The 25964-nt window shown below is 38.4% G+C and overlaps 2 protein-coding genes across 5 annotated transcripts in view; one reads left to right on the top strand and one right to left on the bottom strand.

Annotated features, from left to right (window-relative positions):
* Positions 1-20594, top strand: part of LOC145454981 (thrombospondin type-1 domain-containing protein 7A-like) — a 32310-nt gene extending 11716 nt beyond the window's left edge. The window contains exons 11-37 of one of the 4 annotated variants that reach the window (XM_080332922.1): positions 192-278; positions 525-784; positions 892-1026; positions 1616-1759; positions 2213-2239; positions 3191-3353; positions 3784-3957; positions 4294-4556; positions 5158-5335; positions 5699-5929; positions 6962-7123; positions 7322-7409; positions 7793-7828; positions 10134-10240; positions 10860-10971; positions 11834-12103; positions 12550-12585; positions 13240-13324; positions 13783-13902; positions 14008-14158; positions 14694-14868; positions 15559-15650; positions 16536-16773; positions 17148-17245; positions 17658-17819; positions 18373-18504; positions 19465-20594. In XM_080332922.1, the coding sequence (XP_080189048.1) occupies positions 192-278; positions 525-784; positions 892-1026; positions 1616-1759; positions 2213-2239; positions 3191-3353; positions 3784-3957; positions 4294-4556; positions 5158-5335; positions 5699-5929; positions 6962-7123; positions 7322-7409; positions 7793-7828; positions 10134-10240; positions 10860-10971; positions 11834-12103; positions 12550-12585; positions 13240-13324; positions 13783-13902; positions 14008-14158; positions 14694-14868; positions 15559-15650; positions 16536-16773; positions 17148-17245; positions 17658-17819; positions 18373-18504; positions 19465-19773 (4035 nt within the window). In that variant the 3' untranslated portion in view covers positions 19774-20594. The remainder of the gene's footprint in view (positions 1-191; positions 279-524; positions 785-891; positions 1027-1615; positions 1760-2212; positions 2240-3190; positions 3354-3783; positions 3958-4293; positions 4557-5157; positions 5336-5698; positions 5930-6961; positions 7124-7321; positions 7410-7792; positions 7829-10133; positions 10241-10859; positions 10972-11833; positions 12104-12549; positions 12586-13239; positions 13325-13782; positions 13903-14007; positions 14159-14693; positions 14869-15558; positions 15651-16535; positions 16774-17147; positions 17246-17657; positions 17820-18372; positions 18505-19464) is intronic. The other 3 variants (XM_080332923.1, XM_080332925.1, XM_080332924.1) reach the window with 3 other exon arrangements.
* Positions 20595-21546: 952 nt separating this feature from the next.
* Positions 21547-24537, bottom strand: LOC145454986 (chromosome transmission fidelity protein 18 homolog). Its single transcript, XM_080332934.1, has one exon. The coding sequence runs from the start codon at positions 24464-24466 to the stop codon at positions 21653-21655; it is 2814 nt and encodes a 937-aa protein (XP_080189060.1). The 5' UTR covers positions 24467-24537; the 3' UTR covers positions 21547-21652.
* Between the last annotated feature and the right edge of the window lie 1427 nt (positions 24538-25964).

The raw sequence follows: 25964 nt of genomic DNA, 5'->3' as shown, positions 1-25964 counted from the left end.
TTTCAGCTTTTCGAATTAGATTAGAATTGGAGTTATAGCTACACATTTTCTTCCAAATTAGAATTAGAATTACTGAATCCGCAAAATCTTTGAAATTGAATTTACTGCCGGATTGGAAAGAGGAAATGTCTGGTGGACGTTTCACTCAAATCCAATTCAACCGGGTTATTCCGAATGTTTTATTTCTTAAGGCTTCTACTGCGGTTGCAAAGGGCGGTGATGACAGATTGAGGGAATGGGCAAAAATGCTGCCTGTCGATGAAGAATTCTGCGACGAGGTTTGTGTCAAATTACAATTTTTCTACTATTTGCCCCAATTTATCGTTTAAAAAATAACTTTTTTTACGTATTCAAAATTTTCAAGCTCCTGTGTGTTCACATCTACCAGTTGGAATCGAACCACATTTGGTGCGCAGCGTTTCTTTTTAGGCAACCTAACAATCTAATCAGTGAATCCCAGGAATCCGGGAAAAAATTACTTTTGAACAACCCTACTGAGTACTGACCGTTACTGCGCCTTGCAGGAGTACAAGCCTACAACGTGGAGAGAATGTGAGGTGGCGTGCTCTTCAATGTGTGAAGTGGGCCAGTGGTCCGATTGGTCCGAATGTGCCCCGGAAGTCTGCGGCGGTGATTCCGAAAATAGCGAAAACCCAGCTGGTAGCAGGAGGAAGAAAAAATCAATATCTGGATTCAAAATCCGTGAACGTGAAATCCTGTTTTCGATAAACGGAGAAGATGGATGTCCGCACAGAAAGGAATATATTCCCTGCGAAGAATCCAGGTTGGTTGATTTTATGTTGTAACGCAAATTCTGTAATTGCAAAATCGCAATTTAAAATTGAATAATACAGTGTAGTTCTGTAACCCTAATTACAATTATTCGAGCAGATGCTACCGTTGGGAGGTTGCGTCTCTGTCTGCCTGTCGCGTTCGTCAAGGCAAGTGTGGGCCTGGCGAGCAAATTCGCAGCATCGTCTGTAAGGACAAGTGGGGTGAAAATGTCAGCGATGAGCTTTGCCGAAAGTGAGTATTGCATGGATGATATGGTCGCTGTGAAATCAAAGTATGTCTATTTTTCAAGTTTTGAGATCCATTTAATAAATTTTGACAAAATCGAGTAAAGTTTCCGTTTTTTTTCGGTCATAAGGTCATAACTTTGCCACAGTTATATTTGTCATATTGTTTAAAGTTAACAGCCGCTAAAATGTGTAAAATAGACACAAGCTACTATTATTCCACAGTAGGGTTGTTCAAAAATAACGATATTCATATCAGCTACAGCTAATTCTTCCTCCATGGAATGCTGTTACAATCGCCTTGTCAGCTAGTGAGGTATAGTGATGTTGGGCACCGAAGAATAGCTTATGTTTAAACAATCAGCAACAATATTTTGAAACAAATCAATTTCAGCATTTCAAAATGCCTTACTTCTCGATCTTTGGAAAGCTGATATCAGATCACGGGCCTCATAATATGACTGGGGCCGCGTGTTGGTGACCCTTTCTCTAGCAAGACCAGTCCTTACTTATTTCCAGTATCCATAAAAAAAACTTGCAACATTGTCAATGTCTGTTTTTTATAAAATACTCTGATACTATTTTTACTTTGCCAGGAAACCTGCGGCTCCGTTGTTGAATTTGACGATGCCGTGCTACGTAGCGTGCTCTTCGGACTGTGTAGTCGGTGAATGGAGCAAATGGACGCCGTGTACCAATGATTGCAAGCGAGGCAGGAGAGATTCGGGACAAACCACTCGGTATAATCACTCTTATTTAATGATATAACATTCTTATTATAATAATTTATAGAGATAGTCGGTCATGTAGATATTTTTTCTACTCACACTACTTACTCAAGTGGTTATGATTTTATACAACCTGTACTTCTACTTGAAAGTTTTGTGTTTTGTAGGCAAAACTAGGTCTGAAATATTCACTTTTTTACTTGAAAATTGCTACTTCTGTTTGTACTTAGCCGGATTTGGCTACTTCACAGTTTTGAGTTTTTAAGGCAAAACTAGGCTTACAATTTGTACTTGGAAATCGCTAGAAATTTTCTTAAATTTTAATATATTTCTTTTGTTGTAGTGGATTTGACTTGGTGGTGATATATTTCTTCGTGTTTCCCCTAAAAATCCTGCCGTACATCTGCCGAAACTTTGCCAGCAGAATTTTCATGTGTTTCACGTTTCTATATTTTTTGTGTATAGAATGAAACGACCAGTTCCGCAGGAGAGGTTAGTTAGATACTGGCTTAGCTGGATGTCTAATAATAACACAGCCGCTTAGCTTCGACAAATCTTTGCACTACCGCAGTTATATCTGTTGATCGCGCACGGTATTGGAGAGAATCTTTCGCTGTAATCTCTTGAACAATACCAGTGATTAACGACCAACGTATATTACTATGGCAGTGCCAAGATACTTAGATACTACTCTCAAACGTATTGAAAATAATCTATCTTTCAATGCATGGCAGATTGTACGTTTGTAGAAATGCTCTTTTTGCGATAATAGAGTGTAAACTAATATGCTATGATCCATACTCTATCGCCTGTCATTATTATACCGTTTTGATAACAATTTGGAACATACCATATCCTCAGTGAATATATGAAAACTTTACATCATGGGGATGTTCTCAAAATGTGTTAAATGGACATAATCTGCTATGATCCACAGCGACGGTTTAGAACGACAATTCGAGCTCGTTAATAGTGGGTTATGCCACTAACAAATAGTGCTAGCAATTGCTGGTGATGCACTAACAAAGATTATCGAAACTGAGCAGAATATTGAGCTCTTAGTAAGCAATGAATGCTTTCATAATTTTGAGTGTACCGGTAGTTGTAGTTGTGATCAAATGCGGGTAAGTTTACTGAAATTTTTAGTATAGAAATCTTGAATACTTTCTCTCAGAGTCATGACGTATTCAAATAAAAAAAATGTACTAGATTGGAGCATGTTTTGCTTGAAAATATGGCAGAACACTCTTGTAGTGTGCCGTTTTTGCATGATTTAGCTCTACTTAATCGGTGATCGCTTGATGATTTTGTGATAAGAAATGCTTATCTTTGCTAAGCGTAATCTTGATGTAACCTGTAATTTTGCAATCGGCAAAATTTTGAAATTTCCTGATCTGATGTGCGATCGTCTAAACCGCAAAATATAATAATATCTGCGCACAGATATCGTGAAATTCTGGCAAGCCCCGGTCCTAATGGGAAGCCGTGTCCAGCCGTCAGTGAGCTGAAGGAGTTAAAGCCTTGCAACCAGCACAAATGTTCCGTCTACTATTGGGATATTGGTAGTTGGAGCGAATGTCTTGGCAAGAACAGTGTGACGCCTTCCGTGAGTAACGAGTATTGATTGTAGGAATTTGTTGCTTATTGCTTGTGAGGATTGAAAAAAGATTTTGGACATTGACCATCCGACATAGATTCTGAATAGTCCGCAGGGTGGTCAGTAATGAAGCGCTCAAACTTTTTTGGGATACTTAAGTAGGTTTTGTTTGCTTGGTTAATAGCTTGTTTTAATCTGACAATGATACAGATACTTTGCCTCAATTGCTCAGATTCTCAGCCGGTGATGTCATGTTTGGTGATACAATTGTTGATATGCATTGTTTTTTCCAATTCTTTACTACCGATTACCCCTTACAAGTGTCAGCCGAAAATATTCAGGTTTATTTCAACATGAATATACTATTCAATTGCATATTGAAGTTCTGTACCTCCAAGAAGCTCTTAATATATAATATAAGATTTAACTATTTTTGTAGCCTAGCGCGCTTGGTATCCACAGCAGAGATATGTTCATGTCTGACGACGGTAACTCATCTCATCACCAACCCCTGTACTTCCCATACGAGGAACACCAGCCGGTATGCGAGAAAGGTTATCAAACCAGGACTGTGAAATGCAAGAAAAAGGGAAGCGATAAAGTCAAGGATTCGGTGAGGAAATATTCTTGGCATGGCTTTGATGAGGTCGTGACTCGAGCACGAGACGAGTCAATACAAAAATTGACTCGAGTCGAGTCATTTTACGCATTTGCAAAATAATGACTCGTGTCAAGTCGGCTCACCAAAAAATAGGGACTCGAGTTGAGTCATGACGCTAGTCATTACAAGCAGGTGAACTGAACTTGATTTTTGTTGTATTCCTCTCTATTTCTGAATTCAATTCAACGACTAAGTTTTTGCCAATTCGGTAGTTCCAATTCTAATCTAATTTGGGCAAGCTGAAGATTTTCTGTTTGCCCAATTTTGACTCTACGATTTTATTTGCAGCTCTGTGGAAAACACCGTCCTGCGATAAATCGAGACTGCACGTTGCCTTGCTCGAAAGATTGCGTCGTCTCCCATTGGGGCGAATGGAGCAGCTGCGATCTGGAATGCGACAAAGCGATAGAAAAAGGGGGTGCGCCTGGTTCAGTATATCAAAAGCGCCAACGCGCTGTGATTCAACATCGTACCGGCAAAGGGGAGCCATGCCCTTTGGAAACTACGGAAAGGAGAATGTGCACTGGTTCGGAGAAATGCTCGAGTTTCAGGTATCTCCCAATGTTCGAATGTGTGCTTGAATGCATTCTTGATAATGAAATAAATAGGACAAATTTTTTTGAATAAAAAACCAGGAGATTTTGACCTAAAAATGAGAATCTTGACATTTTTTGACCTTAAAAAACTTAATTTTGGACAAATTTTGACTTTGACCTAACGTATGCAAATTAGGTGTTTTCCCACATATCGTTACAATTCTACTACTTATCATTTCTGGTTCAAACTGTCTGTCCTTACGAAGTAGTTCGGCCTGAAAAAACTTTTTTGACCAAAAAACTGACAAATTTTTCATGAAAAAACTTGATTTTAACAAAATCTGGCCCTACGAAGAATTCCTGTAGTTACATCACGTATTATCAGAATTTTCTTGATATAAGAATCATGCAATGCAAATAAATGTGATTGTTCGAAATTTCATGCCCATGACGTCATATTTGGTGATTGTTGATAAACTAGTTGCTGACGATTACCCCTGACGAGTGTCAGCCGAAAAGATTCGGTTTTATTTCAACATGAATAAATTATTCGATTCTATATTGAAGTTCTGTACCTCCAAGAATCTCTTGCTAATCTAATATATTTTTCTTTCAGGTGGCATACGACCGAATGGTCCGAGTGTGCAAAGGTGGCAGGCACGAATTCAATATTCGGAAAAATCCCGGCCCACAAAGATTTGAAATGTCTCGGTGCCATGTCGAGGCAAGTCCTGTGCCAACGTGTCGGGTCTGGCGGACAGCTGACCCCGGCAAAATTTAGACTTTGCTTCAAGGTAATTACTAATTACATTATAAAACGGTTGTTATTTCCATGATGAGCCAGTAGGTTTGTTCAAAAATAACTTTTCATTTCCAAATTTCGGGGATTCACTGATCAAATTGTTAGGTAGTAGGCCTACATCAATTTTGGCTCGTGATCTAAAAGAACGATGCTAAACAATTTTTGTTCACATCCAACTGATTGTAGCGAAGTGATTGCAGTTGAAAGTTTTGGATTCCCAAAAATATAATAGATAATCCCAGAATTACAAATGAAAAACTCGAATAACTTTGTTTTTATGAGTTGGAATTGCGTCAAATTTGTTTTGCACCTTTGATGATCTCCACGGGGCTGTCTAAACTCATTACGTTTTCAGTACGTCGGCAATCCGCCCGAGGCCGCCCGCCGATGTCTGCTCCGTTGCAATCAAGATCGCAACTTCAGAAATTGGAAGGAGCGCAACCAGTGCCGAGCTACGTTGCGGAATCTTGAATCGATGGAGGATATTCACGGCGTGCCCGTCGTGCGTTATAACAACGACTCCTACGTTTCGATGCAGAAAACCGCGAAACCAGTTGGAGAATGGTCCTCGTGCAATATTACAAAGGTTAGAGTTTTGAACAGCTAGTAACTCTGTAGAAGATTTGGTCGGCTACAAAGTTTTCAGCCTTACCAAATTAGATTAGATTTAGAATGTTCGCTACACAGAATTTTCCAAATACGCAAAAACCTGCAAATAGAATTTAACTCCAAAAAAAGAAATGCAACAAAAATCAAGTTCAGCTCACATCAAATCAGCATTAGGGCTGTTCATAAATAAATCTTTATCAAAATTTACTGGCTACTTGATAAAATTGTTGGGTTGCGTAAAAAAAAATTGCAAGCCAATTTTGACTCAATTCCAACCTATAGAAGTATTGCTACAGAAGGAAAAAATTTGGGATTTATTTAATGAAAAATTAATATAAATTTCGTTATTGATGTTGAAAATTTAGGAATTTCAATCATAGTATTTATGGTGGGTAGATCTATAATGAATAAGTGAAGAATTTGCCACCATAAATACTGTTTTTTTCAAATCCAGAATTTTGAACTCGAATAACTTGCTTCTACTGGTTGGAATTGAGCCAAAATTGGTGTGCAGCGTTTTTTAAGGCAACCTATCCATTTTATCAAGCAGGGTTGCCTGTAAAATTAGAAAAAAAAGTTATTTTTGAACAGTCCTAATCAGCATTCATTCTCATAAAGTGTAGACACCTCAGAGTCACTGCTGAAAGCACGCGGCTCCGTCAGCCGATACTTCTTTGAGACGTTTTCAAACCTTCCACTGGAAGTACTTTTGGCGAACCTTAAAAATCATTATTACTTGTAATTGAGTTGAAGTTTACAGCGTTACTCCTACTTCTACTTGACAAGTAACTAGCAAGTAGCAACACTGACTACTTTGGCCAATTCTAAACTCAAATGCATCAAGACGCCAATTGCTGACCCCAGTAATTTTCCCTTCATTCATAAAACCTTCACTTTTGCCTTATATATAAATATTTTTAGGCCTCTAGTAATAGCGAGGTTGTTAAGGCCAAATATCATCTCTACGTAGCATGAATTCAATCAGTGAATCCTATATTATTTTTTGAAGCCAAATTCTTCGCCGATGTCGTCTCTACGCAAGCAATCTTCTGAACCATATTGCGGAATTGGCGTGCGCCACCGTGCGTTAGCTTGCTACATCGAAGGCACCGATATCGTTGTGGATAACTCGCACTGTCAATATGCAGAGTTTCAAGAGGATGGTTGCGAGGTAAGAAAAGATACTCTTTGGAGTATATAATCGTTTGCTCCTGTTGAGAGCCAATCGTAAAGCTTGTTAATATATTAACAATATGCAGTTATTGTTTTGTGTAATTCTGAATATCTGTATCTGAATATATTCATAGAGTTATGCAAAACATGGACATAAATTAGTGATCTATTGACACATTATTTCTTTCACTTTAAGATCCCTTGTCCAGAAGACTGCGAGATGTCAAGTTGGCTGAGCTGGGGTGGATGCGGAGATAGGCACAATAGGGCGGCAGAAAATAGCGGTATGAATTGTAAAATTTACTATATATCATCTGTAGTGTAGCTATCGCTACTAATATCAGCCATAAATGATTTGTAGATCACCATATTCAAGGTTTGAATTTCTGAATAATTTGAAAATCTGAGGAACCTTTTGGAGGTGCAGACCTTCACCATTGAGTAATATATTCATATTGGAATAAACCTGAGTATTCTTGGCTGATACTCGTCAGGGGCAATCGTCAGCAACCAGTATATATGTATAATAAACTTTTAATTGTCTACTAGTTACTGACGATTACCCCTGACGAGTGTCAGCCGAAAATATTCAAATTGATTTCTCCGTGAATTTGAAAATCAATCTTTCTCCCACTTGGTTTCCTTTTGAGTAGATTTCTACATTCAGGTGTCATAATTTCTAATTCCTCTTCTAACATCTCAAGTAAGTTTTCTTGGTAAATCTTCATCATTCCCGCTGGAAGGCAAATGCATGAATCATTGATTCATATCTTTTACACATTCATTGGCATGTATCATTGAAAATATGAACAGTACTCGAAAATTTTCAGCTTTTCTAAATCAGATTACAACTAGAATTATAGCTCTACATTTTTTCAACTTGAATTATAATTATAATTATAGCTTCACACTTCACAGTTTACTCCAAGTTAGATTATTATTAGTCTTTAAACTACACAGTTTATTTTTCCAAATTAGATTACGATTAGAATTGTAGCTACATAGTTAAGTTCAAATTAGATTGGAATTAAATTATAGCAACAGTTTATTCCAATTTAGATTAGAAGTAAAATTATAGTTATACAGTGTTTTTCCAAATTAGATTAGAATTATAGTTACAGTTTTTCCTCTAAATTAGACTAGAATTAGAATGACTGAATTTGTAAAAACTTTGTAATTGAATTAAATTTCGAATTAGAAAGAATTCCAACAAAATTGAGGTTCAGTCAATCATGAGACTGTCAAATGTCTGTACACTAAACTTGACTCTTTTCGCGCTATACAGTTGTCATGTAGCGTTTACAAGAAAACCAGAAATAAGATCAGAATTAAAATTGGAGCATAGAAACATTTCACAGATTATATTAGTATTGGATTAGCGGCAATTTGCTATAATTAGTCTACTTACAAGTTACAACTAGAGTTTTCTAGTTTTTTAGGTGTCCAACCCTGCCATTGTCAAATATGTCAACGCGTTGAATCATTTCATAAGTTTTCTTGTTGAATCGTTACTTCTGTAAGCCACTCAAATTCATTTATCTCTTTGGGGCGCACTTGTACCCGATTTCCGCATGTAAAAATGTACCGTAAACCGGGGTAACTTTGGACTTGAGGGTAACTTTGGACACTAAACAGGAAAAGATTTAAATGGTTATTGTTGGAAAAGGGTTGCCGCTGGATGTCCAATTCTTTTTCATGAGGCAACAGTACCACAAGTAGTGTCTATAAAAGGTGGATTCATTTCACGACCAGATAAACTTGACCCAACATTGATAAATTAATGGCGGGGGTCAATTTCATCAAAATTAATGGTCATTAAACCTCATTTCAACCAAACATAGATAGATTCAAAGTCATAGATTCAAAACTTGGCAGCAGATACCTCTAAGTAGTCTTAATCCAGGGCAAAAATCTCAGTGGGCTCACCCTTAGATCAATACAAGAAAATGTGATGTCCAAAGTTACCCCATGAAATTTTATCAAAACGGGGTAACTTTGGACAGTGGAAAATGTGATATTTAGAGCTCTGACCGGCCTGATGGCTTCTTAAAATGGAATGAGACGATTAATAAATTAAGAGTTTGCCAAAATATGAAAAAATGGGTAGGCAATGATCTGAAAGATTGTAATCGGGTGTAAGCTACTTCAAAAACTTATCACATACTCCTAAAGATGCGCCTGCTGAACATGGGATATCGTAAATTACGACAAAGATATCCATCAGAGGACATAAGAAAGAGAAAATGTATCTTTTAAAGAACAGTAATATATTTGAAATCGGCAATAAATCACGGTAACATGCTTAATGTTTGCTGTCAATTGCTGACACTAACAGTGGCATACCCCTTATCACCATATGTTATTTATAAGTCCCAATTGGTGAAGGCATGAGGGAATATTGAGATAATGGATGAATAAGGGGGCATTAGCCTTCATAAACTACCTAATTTTTTTTTTTGGGGGGGGGTGGGGATTAGGTAAAAATCATGCAATAGGCCAGACATGTACTATTTTGTTTCAGTTTTAGCCACTGCTCTCATCAACTCTTACCAAATAAGCCTCATTTACGAAGTTTCATAAACAATAGAGTGTAAAGGCATACAAAAAACTACATTGTTCAAAGTTACCCCACATGCAGGGGTAACTTTGGACACAGATAATTTGCAAAAATAAGGTACTTATTTATGACCATGAAGATTTTGGATTAGGTAATTCTAATCTTTGCTCCATGACCCATGAAAAACACAAAACTTGCCTCCCCTACACCCTAGCATTTCCAAGATACAAAGCGGAATTGTTGAAAATTGTCCAAAGTTACCCCGGTTTACGGTATTCATTTCACGGCATGAAATACCACAACTTGTTTTCAATGGTCATTCCTGTGCATTGTGCAGCCTTATCAGTGTGTTATCCGTGTCTGTTCATAAGTGTAAAAGAGCTAATGAAATTTGTTGTGTATTAGGATTTCAGTTTTTCTTGTATGAGGGATGATGTTATCTGAATTTCAGACTTTCAACTACCCTGCGGCATGAACCTGCAAACGAGACATCGGTATCGCGTCAAAGATGCAAGTCATGGCGGAAGAATTTGTCCTGCTATTGATAGTCTGACTCTGGTTAGTGAATAAGTTTTTCATGTGTATTAATTACGTAATTACCACACAATTTCTTGAAATCTATATAACAAATGATTTTATAAAGTTTATTTATTTTTGCAAATATCGCTTAATAACATATGTTTTTCATGAATATTTCATCCTAGTGCTTTGCTGTCAAGTTTGAGTCAAAATTGGGCAGCATCTTGTGCAGGACTTGGCACAGTGTAGTCCAATGTGAATTGAGTATTTTAATTGTAATAGTTTGAGACAATTTTACCAGCACCCCAATTTCTCACCCCTTTTCACCAAGAGTGATATTGTCAACGAGAATTATAGTTTCTTTGCTTTTTTTCCCAACTTGGAAGTCTTTAAACATCAGTTGGTCGTATCACAGCGCCTCAAACATGTGGTACAAAGCTATGCACGAAATTACATTTCTTTGAAGTTTTTATCAACCCACAGCATTGTCAAAAAGTGCGATGAAATAGGTATGGTCAATATAAATGAAATTATCTTTAAATGATGTAAAACTGGCATTCTTTTCTTACCTTTCTGCAAGTGTGCTCTGTTCTGTTATCATGAAGTAAATCCTTGATAAATTCTAAGATCTTAGCAAATATTTTTCCGTATCACACAGGAATACGACACAAAGTTATGTGAAAATGTTTGCGACGTCCTGTTCTGGGTGGCCAGCCCGTGGACTACATGTTCTGTGGGTGAAAGCGGGGATTTCTCAAATTGTGGATCTGGTAAGACCCTTTTTGTACCACAATCTGGTGGCTGGTGGTGTTTTTGGAAAAATAATCAACAATAAACTGAGCCTTAACTTAACCAATATGCGGCCATCCTTTCTATCAATACCCAGGAAAGTGCTATTTCATCAAATTTGCGTCAGAATCTAACCAATATTTTCAACAGAGGTGGTGAATAGGGTTGTTCAAAAATCATTTTTTTCTTCAAATTTACTGGCTATAGATAAGACTGTCTGTCTAAAAAAAGCTCTGTGCACCAAATTTGGCTCAATTCCATTAGCAGTACAGCTACAGGAGTAAATATTAAATATAAGACAAAATTATTTTTTTCTCTTCAAATTTCACTTTCAACCGCACGCGAAATTGTAAAGTTGTCTGAAAACACGATTTGTAACAAATTTGACTCTATTCCAATCGGCAGAAGCAAAGTCATTGGACCGCAGAATTTTGGATTTGAAAAAAAAGTATTTACGGTGGCTAATAATCTATTATAGAACTACCCACTGTAAATGCTAAGATTTAAATCCAAAATTTTGAACATCGATAACTTCGGCTCTACCGAGTGGAATTTAGCCAAATTTGGTGTGTATCGTATTTGCGGACAACCTAACAATATGATGTGATTGCCAGAAAAATTTTTAAAAATATAAATTTGTTTAAATCCTAAATTAAAAACGATCGTCAGTAGCTTCTCTGCTACAGGTTGGAGTCGTAGAAAAAGACTCGAGTCAAATATGTAAATGAAAAGGCGTGCCGAGTCATGAGTAATTTGAGTCAAATTACAACCATTGGCTAAAGCCACTTTGAGTACTTGAAAACAGTAGCAGTACTATGTCACTGAAGCCGCTGATTTTTTTAGGGCATCAGCTACGATCTCGCGTCGAATGCTACAAAACTGATTACGACTCTGGCTATACCGACGTAGCCCGCGTTCAAAGCGATATGCGTTTATGCGATATGACTGTGATGCCATTTGGGTACCGAAAAACCCACTGCTCGTGTCCTGGCGAATGTGTCTACTCGGAATGGTCAGAATGGGGGAATTGTGAAGCAGCTAACAACACTGATATATGTTCTGGGAGGCGACAACGTACTAGAAAGGTTCTACGACAAGTCGCACCAGCTACAAGTAAGGATTAACACATTTCAAGGAATGGGCATAATGATTTGAGTGCTCAACTCTGAATCGAGTGTAAATTCTAATAATTAAGAGTCATGTAGTGACAAATTGTTTTTTGAGTGCTGATATGATAAGCTCCTTGCCACTAAGACTTAATTTATCAATGAGAATTATAGTTTGGATACTATTTTCTACTGTTCAAGCCTTAAACGTTGATTAGCCGTATCGGGGCATACAATGTAGTACAATTACAAAGCTACACACGTTACTGGAAATGCCATATCTGTGAAGTCATGATCCCCCCACATCATTTTCCAAAAAACAACTGCTGAATGACTGACTCTTAATTTCTCCCTCCAACGTTTTATCTATTACGTTATTCCTAAATACCCACCCACAGAAATTTACAAGAAAACTCAGATAAAATGAAGATTTTGTAATCATTTTTTGCTCAGAACGAAGAGGCAAAAAACGCGGCCATCGTAGACGTCGTAAGTTTGCCACTCATGGTGATGTCATCAGGTCTTTCATGCTCGACGGAAAACTGCATGGCTTCTCATTTGCATTTGCCATGCAATGCTTTGTATTGTCAGATGATATCATGACTGCAGCATGAACGATATCGGATTGTTGAGACGATTCCGATAAAACCGGTATCTTGCAACTTTACCGATAACTAAGATATATTGATCCGATATTCAAAAGATATGGCATCTAGCTTGAGGCGCATTTCCAAACTTCACTGCATTGATTTGATCAGCTTTATAGCCATTGCTATGCTTGGATATGAAATAAACTACAAAGGCTGCATCTGCACACTTGTAAATTATAAGAAATAGATCAATATTTCCAGTTCAACAGTCGCAGATATCAATTCTCTGACTCCGAATTACCAGTTTTTGCATCTAATGGCCGAAACAGATATGTCTATCAACATGTAATATGGACCCTAACCAATATATAATCAGAATGACTCCTTGTATAAATTTTCTGGAAATGGGTCAAAGAAGTGTGTAATCCGTCTTGGAGCTGTAATGGTATGAATGCACGCATGATTTGTGGTTGAAAGCTCGAGCATTTTGTTATGTGTTGTGAAAACATTTGAGAATGTGAACCAGCTGTGATACAAACCTCAATTTTTCTAGGACTTCCGGATTCTCATTGTGACAATCCTCGGAAAACGATAGAGGAAGAGCCTTGTCAATTGAATAAGAATTGTTTTTTATACAGGTAAGGTCATCTCATTCATATCATCAATTTTAGCTAGAGACCCAACCAACTCCCAGCCGAACATTCTGGTAATGCAATGTTAGACTCATAACTTCGTGAAGCTGATTTTGCTGTTACAATAGTACTCCCTAGTAATATAGCCGTCTACTATTCAAATTGAATCAAATTCAGATGAAAGATCTTTATATTGAAGCTGTTTATGAAATTATATATTATCAGAGAGATTAAAATACAAAATTAAACTATTACCTTGAGGTTAATGAATTTTAAGATCTTCAAGTGAAATAGTTCGGACTGTTGTATTTATTAAGAAAGCTTTTATCGTTATTTGGATTGGTCAATGCTAATATCGTCATGAAAAGAGTGCCAAGTTCTCGTAATATAGTCTGGCTAGCTTTTGCTCTGAGTATAAAGTTGTTTTAATAGATGTATCAGTATTTATTATGAACCTCTTTCAGCACAATGTGGACAGAATGGACCAGCTGCAAGCTGCCTGCAGGCGCCGAATGCGGCACTGGTATCAAAATGAGAAAGTCCAATTGCATCAGCAGCACTGGTCTGCCCGTTCGTCAGCACAAGTGAGTTTGTAGCATGAATAAGTAGGGATTGGAGTACTTGAATCTGAATCGAGCCCTAGACATACGTAAAAGAAATACTTCTATCATTAAATCTAATTTTTGTAGATGCTTGGAAAATGGAGTTTCAATTCCCTTGCCTGAACATGCAGAGTGTCGTGTGATGTGTACGATTGACTGTGAAGTTTCTCAGTGGTCCGATTGGTCGGTCTGTTCCGGAGAATGCAACACCCCCTCTCAACGGACAAGATACAGAAAGGTAATGCATAGGTGACTGGCTTCAAAAGTTATACTGGGCAGATAACTAACAGGGCCCCATAACTACTGTCTACTTTATCAAATCCAAATAGTAGAAAATGAGTAGTTTTGCTTAAAAAATCAACTAGAAGTGGAAGCAGGGTTGTAACCAAGTCACAAATCGACCTTTCTTTTACAGTTTTGAGTTGAGTCAAGTCGAGTCATTTTCAATACACCACCGGGTCAACAGTCCAAGCCAGGGTCAAGTCTGAGTCTTAGTGTTGAGACTCGAGTCCGAATTCAAATCATGCGTTCATTATTCATTATCGAGTTCAGGTCATGTGCATCGTGCAATGACTCGAGTACAAGTCGAGTCAATTCACAAGGTGACTCAGGTGGAGTCGAGTCATTACAACCCTGAGTGGAGTAATGATAGTATGCAAAACCTACTTTAGTACCTTTGTGCAGTTGATCTCATTGGAAACAGCCTTTGCTGTAAAGTAAACATAATAATGATGTTGGATAACAGCTTTACGATGAAATGGTCCATTTCGCAGATCACCAAACAGCCCAACATGATGGGACGATCTTGCCCCGTCACAGAAGAGAGAAGCCCCTGCCTGTCCAACCCTTGTCACTCGTGGATGCTCGGTGACTGGTCCAAATGCAGCGTCCCTGGCGGCAATTGCGGAATCGGTTTGAAAACGAGAGAAGTGAAATGCATTCAGAGTGGTGAGTTATCATGTATGTTTTAATGAAGTGGTTCACTACCTTTTTGACCTCGCGGACCGGTAAAATGTCAAAACAAGTATGGCCGGTGAACCTTCAAAAACCTAAATTTACCCTGAGTTAAATAGCGACAGATAGATGCATCTTGAATGTAATGTTGTAAAATTGATTTGATGATGTCTTTTTTATGCTAGATTTAACAAAGCTTTCACATGTAACTTGTCTGAAACGCCCAAAGTAGGCCATGAACTTGCGACACTATAAAATTATGTTCCTCAAATCTAAAAAAATTTAAAACTTGGCAGCATCTTGTTTCTCTCATTAATGGACAAGCGTCCGACTTCTCAACACTGTTGCCCTACCTCGCCCAGACATTGCTTCATTGATCATTTGCTACCATCGTTTAATTTTTTTTCCGTTTTATTTTATTAATTACCACAACATTTTTTACAGCCAGACTGTTTAGAGTCAAGTGTACCTGTTTAATGCTGGTGTGATCAGACTAGATGACCTTCACGGTCTTATCGATCATTCCTATCTAATACCGAATACTGTGCACGCATATTTTCTGTACCACCATCACTGCCGTTTGTTATGTATTTTGGTTCGATGAAAATAAATACTCTCTCTCTCTCTCTCTTGTTCATGTGTGCCCGAGCAATTCTGAATCCCAGCTCTTTTGCGATTGTTCAGATGGAGTCATTGTTGGTAGCAGTCTTTGCGAAAGCGAGCACGGTGATCTCGACGGCTGGTTCAGAGATTCCGACTTGAGACGCGATTGCGAGGTGAGATATTATCATTTCAAACCACTGTTTTTACAGTCAAGATTCGGTCAGTCAGTAATTTGTTGGAATTATTGTCGATTCAAAAACACCACAAAATTACAATACTATGATATGAATACTATTCATTGAACAGTCCACCTTGACACAGAACAGGAGTTACCAAGTCATGAGTCATTTTTAGGAGGCATGAAAAAAATTTGAACAAATTTTTCATTACTAAGTGTACTTCACTATGACAAAATAAATAAATTGATGAAAATACTAGCATACCAATATGCTTATCTAGCACATTAACTGAATATGCCACTAATTTATGCACTGTTTTTATTCATGTTTTTTTGTGTTGTATTTATACCATTTATCAATGTATATTTGTCAGTCATGGCTCTTGTAATAAATTTCGTTAAAAAATTCAAGTTTCACAGTCGTTTAAGACAGGAAGTGATTAGACTAGATAAATTTAGTTGTCTAATTAGACAAATTAAAACGAAATGCCGGCGACCTTATTGTAATCTAGTTTGTGAAATGTTTGTACACTGTCATTTATTTTAATTTTATCTAATTTCTGGTATCACTGAAAATGCCACAGAAGAATTGTATTGTTTGAAACGAGCCGAGCTTGTTGTATAGACATTTGCCGATCCCGTGCTTATGAGCATGAACTCTGATGAAGCAAGCTTTCTTACTAATTCAGAATTTAATTCAATCTCCAAGGTTTTGCAAATTTGATAATTCTATTTCTAAGCTAATTTGAAAGGAACAGCAGCTTTGATTCTAATTCTAATCTAATTTGTAAAATCTGAAAATCAATAGTAATCCAACTGTGCCCGCATCAGCGCTATCTTTGTGAATTGAATGCAAATCGTGAAAATGAATTCTTTCTAGATACCTTGCTCTGGAGAATGTGTGACCACACAATGGTCCGAATGGAGTGATTGCCATTTGCAATGCGTAAACGAATCGACTCCAGTGGCCGGCACTAAGTACGGCATGCAGACAAGGTCCAGGGTGGGCTTCATGCCGGGGCAGTTGATAGCGGAGGATTGTCCCAAGAATGAGATCGAAGAACGGCGGTGTAAAGTTGAGGATGGAAGATGCTTCTTTTATAAATGGCGGACTACTCGTAAGATATGACACGTTTTATTAATGTGCAATATTATTAATATTATTCGTTATAATTGCCTGCAATGTTACTATTGTTATGACTAGAATTAGAATGATAACTACACATATAATTCTAATTCTAGTCTAATTTGGAAAAAGCTATGTAGCTATAATTCTATTTCTAGTGTAACTTGGAAAAAGTTGTGTAACTATAATTCTACTTCTTGTCTAATGTGGAATAACCGCGTAGCTATAATTATAATTCTACTTTAATTTGAAATAAACTGTGTAGCTATATTTCTAATTCTAACTATGCTTAAAATACATAATTACCGTCTAATTTATGATATCTTCAATACTCGTCCGCAATATATATCGCTCTTTTTGTTGCAGCTACGTTTGCTAACGGCAGGAGACCAGTTTGGTGTCAAAGAACTATAGACAATCTGAACGTATCTGCTGGATGCACCGGCCGACTCAAGTTGCAAGAGGTATTTTAGACAGCTTTTGCACCTTGCATGTTTTGATACCGCGCATAATATGGTCAGAATTGTACAAACTATCAATCTGGTTAGTCGGTGGTAAACTAACTACTGACTAATTGGTTGCAGTTCTAGTTTTGCATTTAAAAAAGTAATTACCGAACAACTAATAAAACATGTGTCGGCGTGAATCGTGATACCAGTATTCTGTTGTGTGATGTTCTTGAAGCCATTGCTAGCTCAGGGTCATCCCTACTAACAGTGACGTACGCAGGGGTGGGTTTTGGGGCTCGAAACACCTAGTTTCTAGTTGATCAACTCTGCATTGCATGCAAGATATGTATTATTCCAGAAGTCATATTTCTGGAATCGGCAGACTTATCTATAACCGAGTCAAGACTGTGAAAAACTTTCATTACAGGAGTTGTACTGCGTGCAAAATTGCCAAACGATAGAGCACGCGTTTTGCGCATTGAGCGGACTTTGCGAATGCGACAAACCTTACAAGGCAAGCAGGAGAACAACCGGGACATTGCTTGCATGCAAAAAGCCGCCTCTAAATGACGATTCTGGAACTGTGCGGGTATGGAACTATTGTGATGGTACTTGTATTGAGTACCTTCCCATAAACTATATCGTGGTAACTCATGGCACACAGATCATTGTCTGACATGGAGTTATTTTATAACTGCGCGGTTTAAAAAATGTACTTTTTATACACGAAGAAGATAATTGTGGTACATGACATTAAATATAATTTTGTATTTTTCGACCATGCCTATTATATTACAGTTTGTGACAAAGGATTGATCACAACTTCACAAATATGTTGTTTCCACTAACGTGTGCAGATTTGTACTACATGTTTTTTATGTTACGATACGACCAATCAGAGTTTCGAGGCTTACACAGTGGAATTAGTATTGCAACTATAATCTCTGTTGATAAATAAACTCTTAGTGGTGAGGATGGGATCATTTCAGTACTCGAAAAAATGATCTCTAGCCACTCAATTCAAATTAATACTCGACCCAGATTCGAAAACTAGAATCTTTGTGGTTAACAAGTCACTAACAAGTCCCACCTGTATATACCCCACAAGTTTTCCATCATTTCAAGCCGTTATTCTACATCAGGTCATCAATGTGGGTTCAACCACAAAATTGCTGAAAATTTCTACCTCCGTGGAAACAACGACAATGACAGTGAAGAAGGCAGATGGATTTCTCGACAATTTGGGAATATTTACAGAGACTGGTTCACTGCAGGTATTTGCAATTACTGTCTTCACATAAGCACAATTATGTGTTCAGCAACAAAGTATTTCTACTTTTTCAAAGTACTCAAGTAGATTCTGCCTACTTACTCATCTATATGTTTACAAACTCTTTCCCCATGTACCTTACTGCTTTTGTAAAGAAGACAGTAGTTTTGGATAGCTTGTGAGTGAAATTATGGTATCAATTTGCCGAACAGCCCGTGTGATGTTAGCAAAATATATTTTGGATAATTTGTCTGTTTGTAGCGCCATGAGTCATTTTGTGTTGTTGCAAAGATGGGTCTTGCAATTTCCAGGGTAGCCATATCAAATAATTGCTAGAAGTACGCACATGCACTTGCACACTTCCGATCAAGCCATATGTTAGGGTTACCATAGGTCCTCTTTTAAGAGGATTTGTCCTCTTTTTTGACTTTTTCGAAAGTGTCCTCGGAGGACGCCCTTTTGTCCTCTTTTTTTAGATTTTGTCCTCTTTTTTGAAAATTTAGGTCACATTTAGAGCAAAATGCGAGTGATATGCCGTAAATGAGCACAGAAGGGACGCCCCGGCGGGTATTTCGGAGTGAAAAACGGCGATTTGAGCTCTGAGCGAAAAGTTGACCTTTTTTTTTTTTTAGTCAACCACCTAGCATTGTGGAGAGAAAAACGGTATTTTGAGCTCTGAGCGGAAAGTTGACCTTTTTTTTTAGTCAAACGATCATAAAGTGGGAAAAATTCACCAATTTTTGAGAATTCTTCTCCGGTTTTGCAAGTCTGAAATTTCTGAAAAAGTGTCCTCTTTTTAGATTTCCAAAATATGGTAAGCCTACCATATGTTCACTTCAAGTATTCCAATTGGTGATACGATTGTTGATCTACAATGTTCTTTAGAAATTTCTACTAGTTGGTCATTCATTTCAATATGAATACATAATTCAAATCTATACATTCATACTACTGTCTTTTCCAGCCCTGGGTGTACGGAGCCATCGCCGGAATCATCATATTCCTGATATTCATAATCGCCTCCGTCTACCTCATGTGCGTGGCCTGCCGTAAGAAGAAGAAAAACCAAGCCTACGGTCCGTACTCCACCAAAAACCATAAACTACGGCACAAGCGTCGCCATAACAGCAGCGGTAGTAACGTCGGGGTTGGAATGGTGATAGGAAGCGCTCGGTTTCCTCCTTCTAACAGCGCACTGAGCCATACTTCGTCTACAAGTCGAAGCGGTTTTTCGTATCGCGATCATGAAGATATTCTTTGGAAAGAAACGTGATCTGTGGGATGCACTGAGTTTCAGTATGGCAGTAACGATCGGATATCTGAATTGGTTGCCTATACCACTGTTTGACCGTCTGCACTATGTCAGTTCTTGATTGTGACGTATCGTTCTTGAATGGTCACGCGTGAATTGACTTATACTCTCTAGGGCTGGGCAAAATCAGGTCGAGTATCGCTTATTATGAAGTCATACCAGTATGAAAGATTTAAATATGCACCTTTTGTGCACAAAAGAATAGAATGTCAGTTCTGCATTATGTTATGACCATACCTTTTCAATGCACTTTGTGACAAGGCTGTTGTGACTTCGAAGAAATGTCATTTTGTGTGTAGTTTTGCGGCTAACGTACATAGCTTTGTTGAAGTACAAGTCCCGTATTCTGCGATATGACCTTTGGAGTTTTCAAGGCTTCCAGTGGAAATTAGCATCAAAACTATAATCCTTGTTGGTAAATTAACTCTTCATTGCGCCCAGCCTTACACTCGAACCTGATATAGTCCTCGATGGAACTCGAGTGTTTGCCACTGCGCTCAAGTGAAATTACTCGCCTCCTCTGAACAGGGGGCCATGTGTGCTCCGTACTCGTACAATTTCTGTTGTCACCCAACTTTTGCCTATTGCGTAGCGATGCTGATGTAAGTTGAAAATTTCCTACATATTTCGCGCCAGTGAAAGCATGCTACTTTTTTGATTCATTGCCATGTCTTTTTATCATGCATTTTTTTGTACCCTCCATCATACTTCCCGTTCAATTTTACTCATCGTTTCTGTACCTTTAACTTATTTTTATCAATACATTCGTTTGAACATGCGAATATGCAGCAGATCGTATCAGGGAAACATAATCACTCGGCGGACAAATTACGAGGTCGAGCAATGAGCACCAAAGAATCAGGTTCAGTCCATACTAGAGTATTGCTCACAGTATTGCACCACAGCAGTATGTATGATGTGAAAGTTCAGATATGTAGCTTTCTTGTAACCACATCAAAAATATAATGGTATAGTATAGTGGTGTATAGTGCTACTTTTCAACAATACATTTTTTAATATGCTTAGTGACAACCAGGGTTGTAATGACTCGATTCATGACTAGACTCGAGTCGCGATTTATTGGTGACTTGACTTGAGTCATCTCTTCAAATGCATAAAATGACTCGACTCTAGTCAATTATTTTATTGACTCGACTCATTGTGATTGACTCGAACCAAGTCATTGACTCGAGGCTAGGACGGCCAAGAGAGACATTTCATTGTTACTCCGAAGAATGGTCAAGTCACCACATGATTTGTATTTCGTCTATCAGTCCTGATACTTGGGAATTAAATCCAGAAATTGTTTAAACCGAGGTAAATTACAATATTATGAATGTGAGCCGAGTTGAGCCATTCTATATCACTGGAGCAGAGTTGAAAAAAGTGGATTGAACTGAAAACTGAACATAATGACTTGGACTCGAGTCAAAACACTATTGACTCAGACTCGACCCTCTACTAGCTGACTTGGACTTGACTCGGTGGTGAATTGCAAATGACTCGAGTCAAAACTATAAAAGTGAGATTGACTTGTGGCTCGGAACCTTGTGACTTGGTTACAACCCTGGTGACAACGCGGTGGATTGCTTTCGACTTCATAGAAAAGTCATTTTAACTAACATGCGTAGATTTACACTGTGTTACTACGGTGCTGCCAATCAAGGTTTCAAGGCTTCCACGTCAGGAAAAAAGCATCAAAACTACAATTTTCGTTGATAAACTCATGGAAAGGAGTGTATAGTTTCATGTACCAGTACTCGAAAAATCGTCATCAAAATAAACACACATTTCCGATTGGAGTACTCGAATTATTTTGCCCAGTCCAATGCAATACCATTTACAATAAATCCTTGACATAAACAGTCTGCCGCACGGCATTGGAGTAGCCTTCGTTGAACTTGTACCAGATTTGACTATTTCCGATCCCTGGGTCCCGCACAGGTTTTTTTGCCGCTTCCGAGCCGGTACCTGTAATAGGTCTTTTAATTCTCTTGAATTGGCAGAAAAAATCGATCACTGGTTTTTCGGCAGGCTTTTTCGCTTGTGACAAAGTATCCTTCAAAGTCTTAATTTCCAACTGCTGTTTTTCTTCGGTTTTCTCCGGTTCTGCCGGCTTTACGTTGTCAGGAACAGAGACAGAATGACACGCGCGTTCGAACCGTCTCATTTTTTCCATTTCCACTTCTTTTGCGATCAGCTGCCTCGTAGAATAAGACAGTTTGTTCGATTGTAGAGCCTCCATGTATTCACAGACTTCAGTCACGCTTGGCTCCAACTGATAATCATACCTCCCATCTTCGTCGCGGACTTGTTTGTACGACAAATTATACGATATCATCACCGAGACAACATCTTCAAGCACTTTTTTCTCGGCTGCTGTGTACAGCTGCGAATTGACAGGTCTCAACGTAGGCGCTATTATTGATAATATGTACGGCACCGAATCAGTGACGATAGTATGCGGGGTACTGTAGCATCGCACTTGCGGCGACATTTCCAAGAACATTCCCTTCAATATATTCTCAGATCTTTGAGTCTTCTTTGAATTCTCATACGATTGAGTGGGGAACACGATTTTGGGAACGTTTGTACACGAAAAAAGCATGTGGAACATCACAAATAAGTAAGGGTAGAACTTCATCACCGACCAGTCTTGAAGATGCGCGTTGAGATACGACAAACGATCGTAAAGTTCAATCCATTCGTGAGCCTTGACGACACACACCAAAGTGTGATCTTTGAATTTCATTTTCAAGTAATTCTCGTAAACTCCTTGAAACGTCTTCTCATATTCGCCGTTCGCCGACACCAGATGTTGAATGTGATAAAATCTAGTCGAAACACTCGAATTTTCTCCTAAATTATGGTGCGAATTCCTGCTACGCTGTCTTTCGGTTGCTAATTTGTTTTTAGGCAGCTGGAATATTTCCTGCCACACTTTAAACATGCTTTTGTGCTGGTCCTTTTGCCCGATTTGGAACGCAGATATCGCGCTGAGGCTTAATTTATCTTGCCCCGACGCTTTCACAAATTGCAACGTGTTAACGCAAGAACGTATGTCATTGTCTGTCTTTTCGCATAGTCTCAACAGAGTTGTAATGTCGCAATGCAGTTGCTGAACTCGGCACAAGTGAGCTAGTCTACTCGCGAGTATTGACGATCTCGTCGGCGGAAAATTTACGATGAAACTCTGCTGACGGAGTTGCCGTAACGCAGGGACGTACAAGTCATTACAAATACAGATAATCGGCCGAACAAGGATATTGTTAGAACCTTGCTTTTTACGTTTGCCGATCTTTTTCTCAGCTTTTTGCCTCGATTTATTCAACGTGTTTAGTAAAACATCAATTGTGGCTTGCGGTGCACCGTCAATTTCATCAATTATCAAACAATTCGGACGTTCGTCATGCCCCAAAACTGATTTCATTTGAGTAGTTTCTTCTAACTTGTTACGGAACACTTGAGCCGACCTATCATCACTCGCGTTCATTTCAACTACATGATACCCGGCGTGTTTCGCAATAATATGTGCAAGTGTCGTTTTTCCTAAACCAGGTGGACCATGCAGTAACGCAGCCTTAAAAAACGGCCGTTCATATTCATCGGTACGATCGTCAAACGCCCATTTTTGAAAGTAATTGAATTTTTTGAGATTCCCGACATCTTGAGTCAGTTCTTCTTTTTTCCTAACTTTACGCCCAAACACTACAAAATCCCACATTTTTAACCATTTTAAAAGCGACCTATTAACATGCTCGTCGCTCAAAAGGTGGGGGTACTGTGTCGGCGCGAATCTGTCTAACCAAAGTTCGTTCGCAATGATTTTATCAGCGTTTGATATGTCAATATCATCATTTAGATTTTCAAATTTTTGTGCGTCATTAAATTCGGTTGAATTTTCAACATTGCCGCCGTCCAAATTACGACTGCGAATAGCTCGCACGATACTGTGAGAATCGTGCAACGATTGGTTGTCTTGTTCTATAATCAACTCTTGACGCATTTCCGATACGCTTCGAGGCAAGAGAGAAACTCCTTGCATAAGATTGGTCATGTGTTCGCCTTTGAATGATTCTGAATCATCGTTTATTCGCATGTAACATACTGATCCATGAGTGGGCGTTGCCGAAATACACTGTCCTTCTAACGGACGTTTTTCAAGAATTCTACGCCTCTCAACAGCATTTCTCGACATTTGATTTGAAGTCTGCAAAAATTCCTCGGCTTCATGTGCCTTCCTGTTGCGAAAATTTAGGATTCTTTGAATCATTTTATCGGAATCATCGTCTTCCTGTGATTCATTCTTGATTTTTATTTCATCAAGATCCTCATCTAAAGTTGTAGGTAATTTATGGGATGGTTTTGTTTGTATCATATCCAATCTCGGTCTTTTTGCGCTTGGCATAAGATCGTCATCTTCATCAATAAAGAGTTCCGATTCTAGTATGTCTAACAAACTCGAATCTTGAAAGCCTGTTGTTGAAGGCTGCTCGTTTTCAAATAATTTACGACGACTTTGACTTGATTTCAAGTCTTCACTTTCTTGTGCAGAAGGTAGTTCTTCCATCTCTCTCATTAACTCCATTTCTGCGGCATAATCGTCTTCAAATGCGGCTTCTTCGGCCATTTCAGAGTAAGGGTCGAAATCCATCTCGCTACTGGCGAGTGTAATAAGGATATTCTGCAATTGAATAATATATTCAATTGAATAGTATATTCATACTGAAATGAACCCGAATATTTTTGGCTGACACTCGTCAGGGGTGATCGTCAGCAACTAGTAGAGAATTAGAAAGAATATTGTATACTAACAGGCTGTTGACAACAGCCGTATCAAGAATTTTTTTTAGATTAACGGGTGATTGAATAGTAGGCTATATTCATATTGAAATGAACCGAATATTTTCGGCTGACACTCGTCAGGGGTAATCGTCAGCAACTAGTAGAGAATTGGAAAGAACATTGTTTATCAACAATCGTATCACAAAATATGACGTCACCAGCATGAAATTTCGTGAATGAGAGAGCGTTCAATGTACTATTTTTAGGTGGTACACGAACTCCTTTTGTCGACAGAGTTTTGGTTGGTGTATTTTGATAAAAGTCGACTCCAAGGCACCCAAATGGAATTGCGAACGGCCTCGCCCAACGATTCGAAATCGGTCGTCTCGATAATTATTCGCGCACATCGGATTATCTAACAGATGTTTGCCGATGGCAGAATTAATGGCCTTTGATCGATCAGCATCAATCTTAAGCGGATGAGTTAAGGGTGAGCTTTTCACTGAGCGTGTTCTTATGAATCTGGGAACATGTTGGTTTATGCGTTCCTGCAGACGTTTTGACGTTCTTCCTACGTAGCCACAATCACAGTGGCACTTATATTCGTACACTACATCAGACATGGGGTAATCGCGATTAGTAATCGTAATCGATTACGACGATTACACCATTTTCAAGTAATCGTAATCGCAATCGATTACATTTGAAAAAAATCCGAAGTAATCGTAATCGTAATCGACTACTTCGCATATCTAATCGATTTCTTTGTGCAAGAGCGATTACTTTGTATCTGTACATGGACTATGACATAAACTCAACATTCGTGAACAAGGAAAATACATTACACCAGGTTAGTGATAGCAGAAACGTCTGATTTACAAACACCACTGCTCAGCGCTAATTATTACGTCAGAAATATTAGCTTCGCTCATCATGACTGTGTAAGAAGTATCCACACCACACATTGTAAATAGATATTCGACGTATAGGCTAGGCTACATTGTAGTGCGATTGTAAGAACACCTTCCATGCGATATATCAGGTTACCGCAACACTCCAGACGCCACTACCTCGCAGCAGGATAATAACTACCATTCTCCCTAGTTGCAAATAATAACTTATGTATTGATGTTTGGTTAAAGGTTGTGCTTAAGCTTATAGTTAAACGCAGTTTCTCTGTTGGTGTTTGACGAGCAGTAGGCCTATGCTGTAGTATGTACATTGTACGTACACCGGGCAAAGATTTGAAATTTTGTACTCGCCAAATAAAGCATTACGATTTCCACAACAAAGCATTAAAAATCAACAGCTACTGATATATATCATAACCGAACCGTACCGTTCTTTGCCGTATCTCGTAACGGCAT

This window comes from Botryllus schlosseri, chromosome 14, assembly GCF_051294905.1.
Source record: "Botryllus schlosseri isolate E-star chromosome 14, Bs_hap1, whole genome shotgun sequence".
In the NCBI taxonomy this organism is placed as follows: Eukaryota; Metazoa; Chordata; class Ascidiacea; order Stolidobranchia; family Styelidae; genus Botryllus; species Botryllus schlosseri.
Note: the sequence above shows the minus strand (reverse complement) of the source record. Positions and strands in the feature narration are given on the sequence as shown.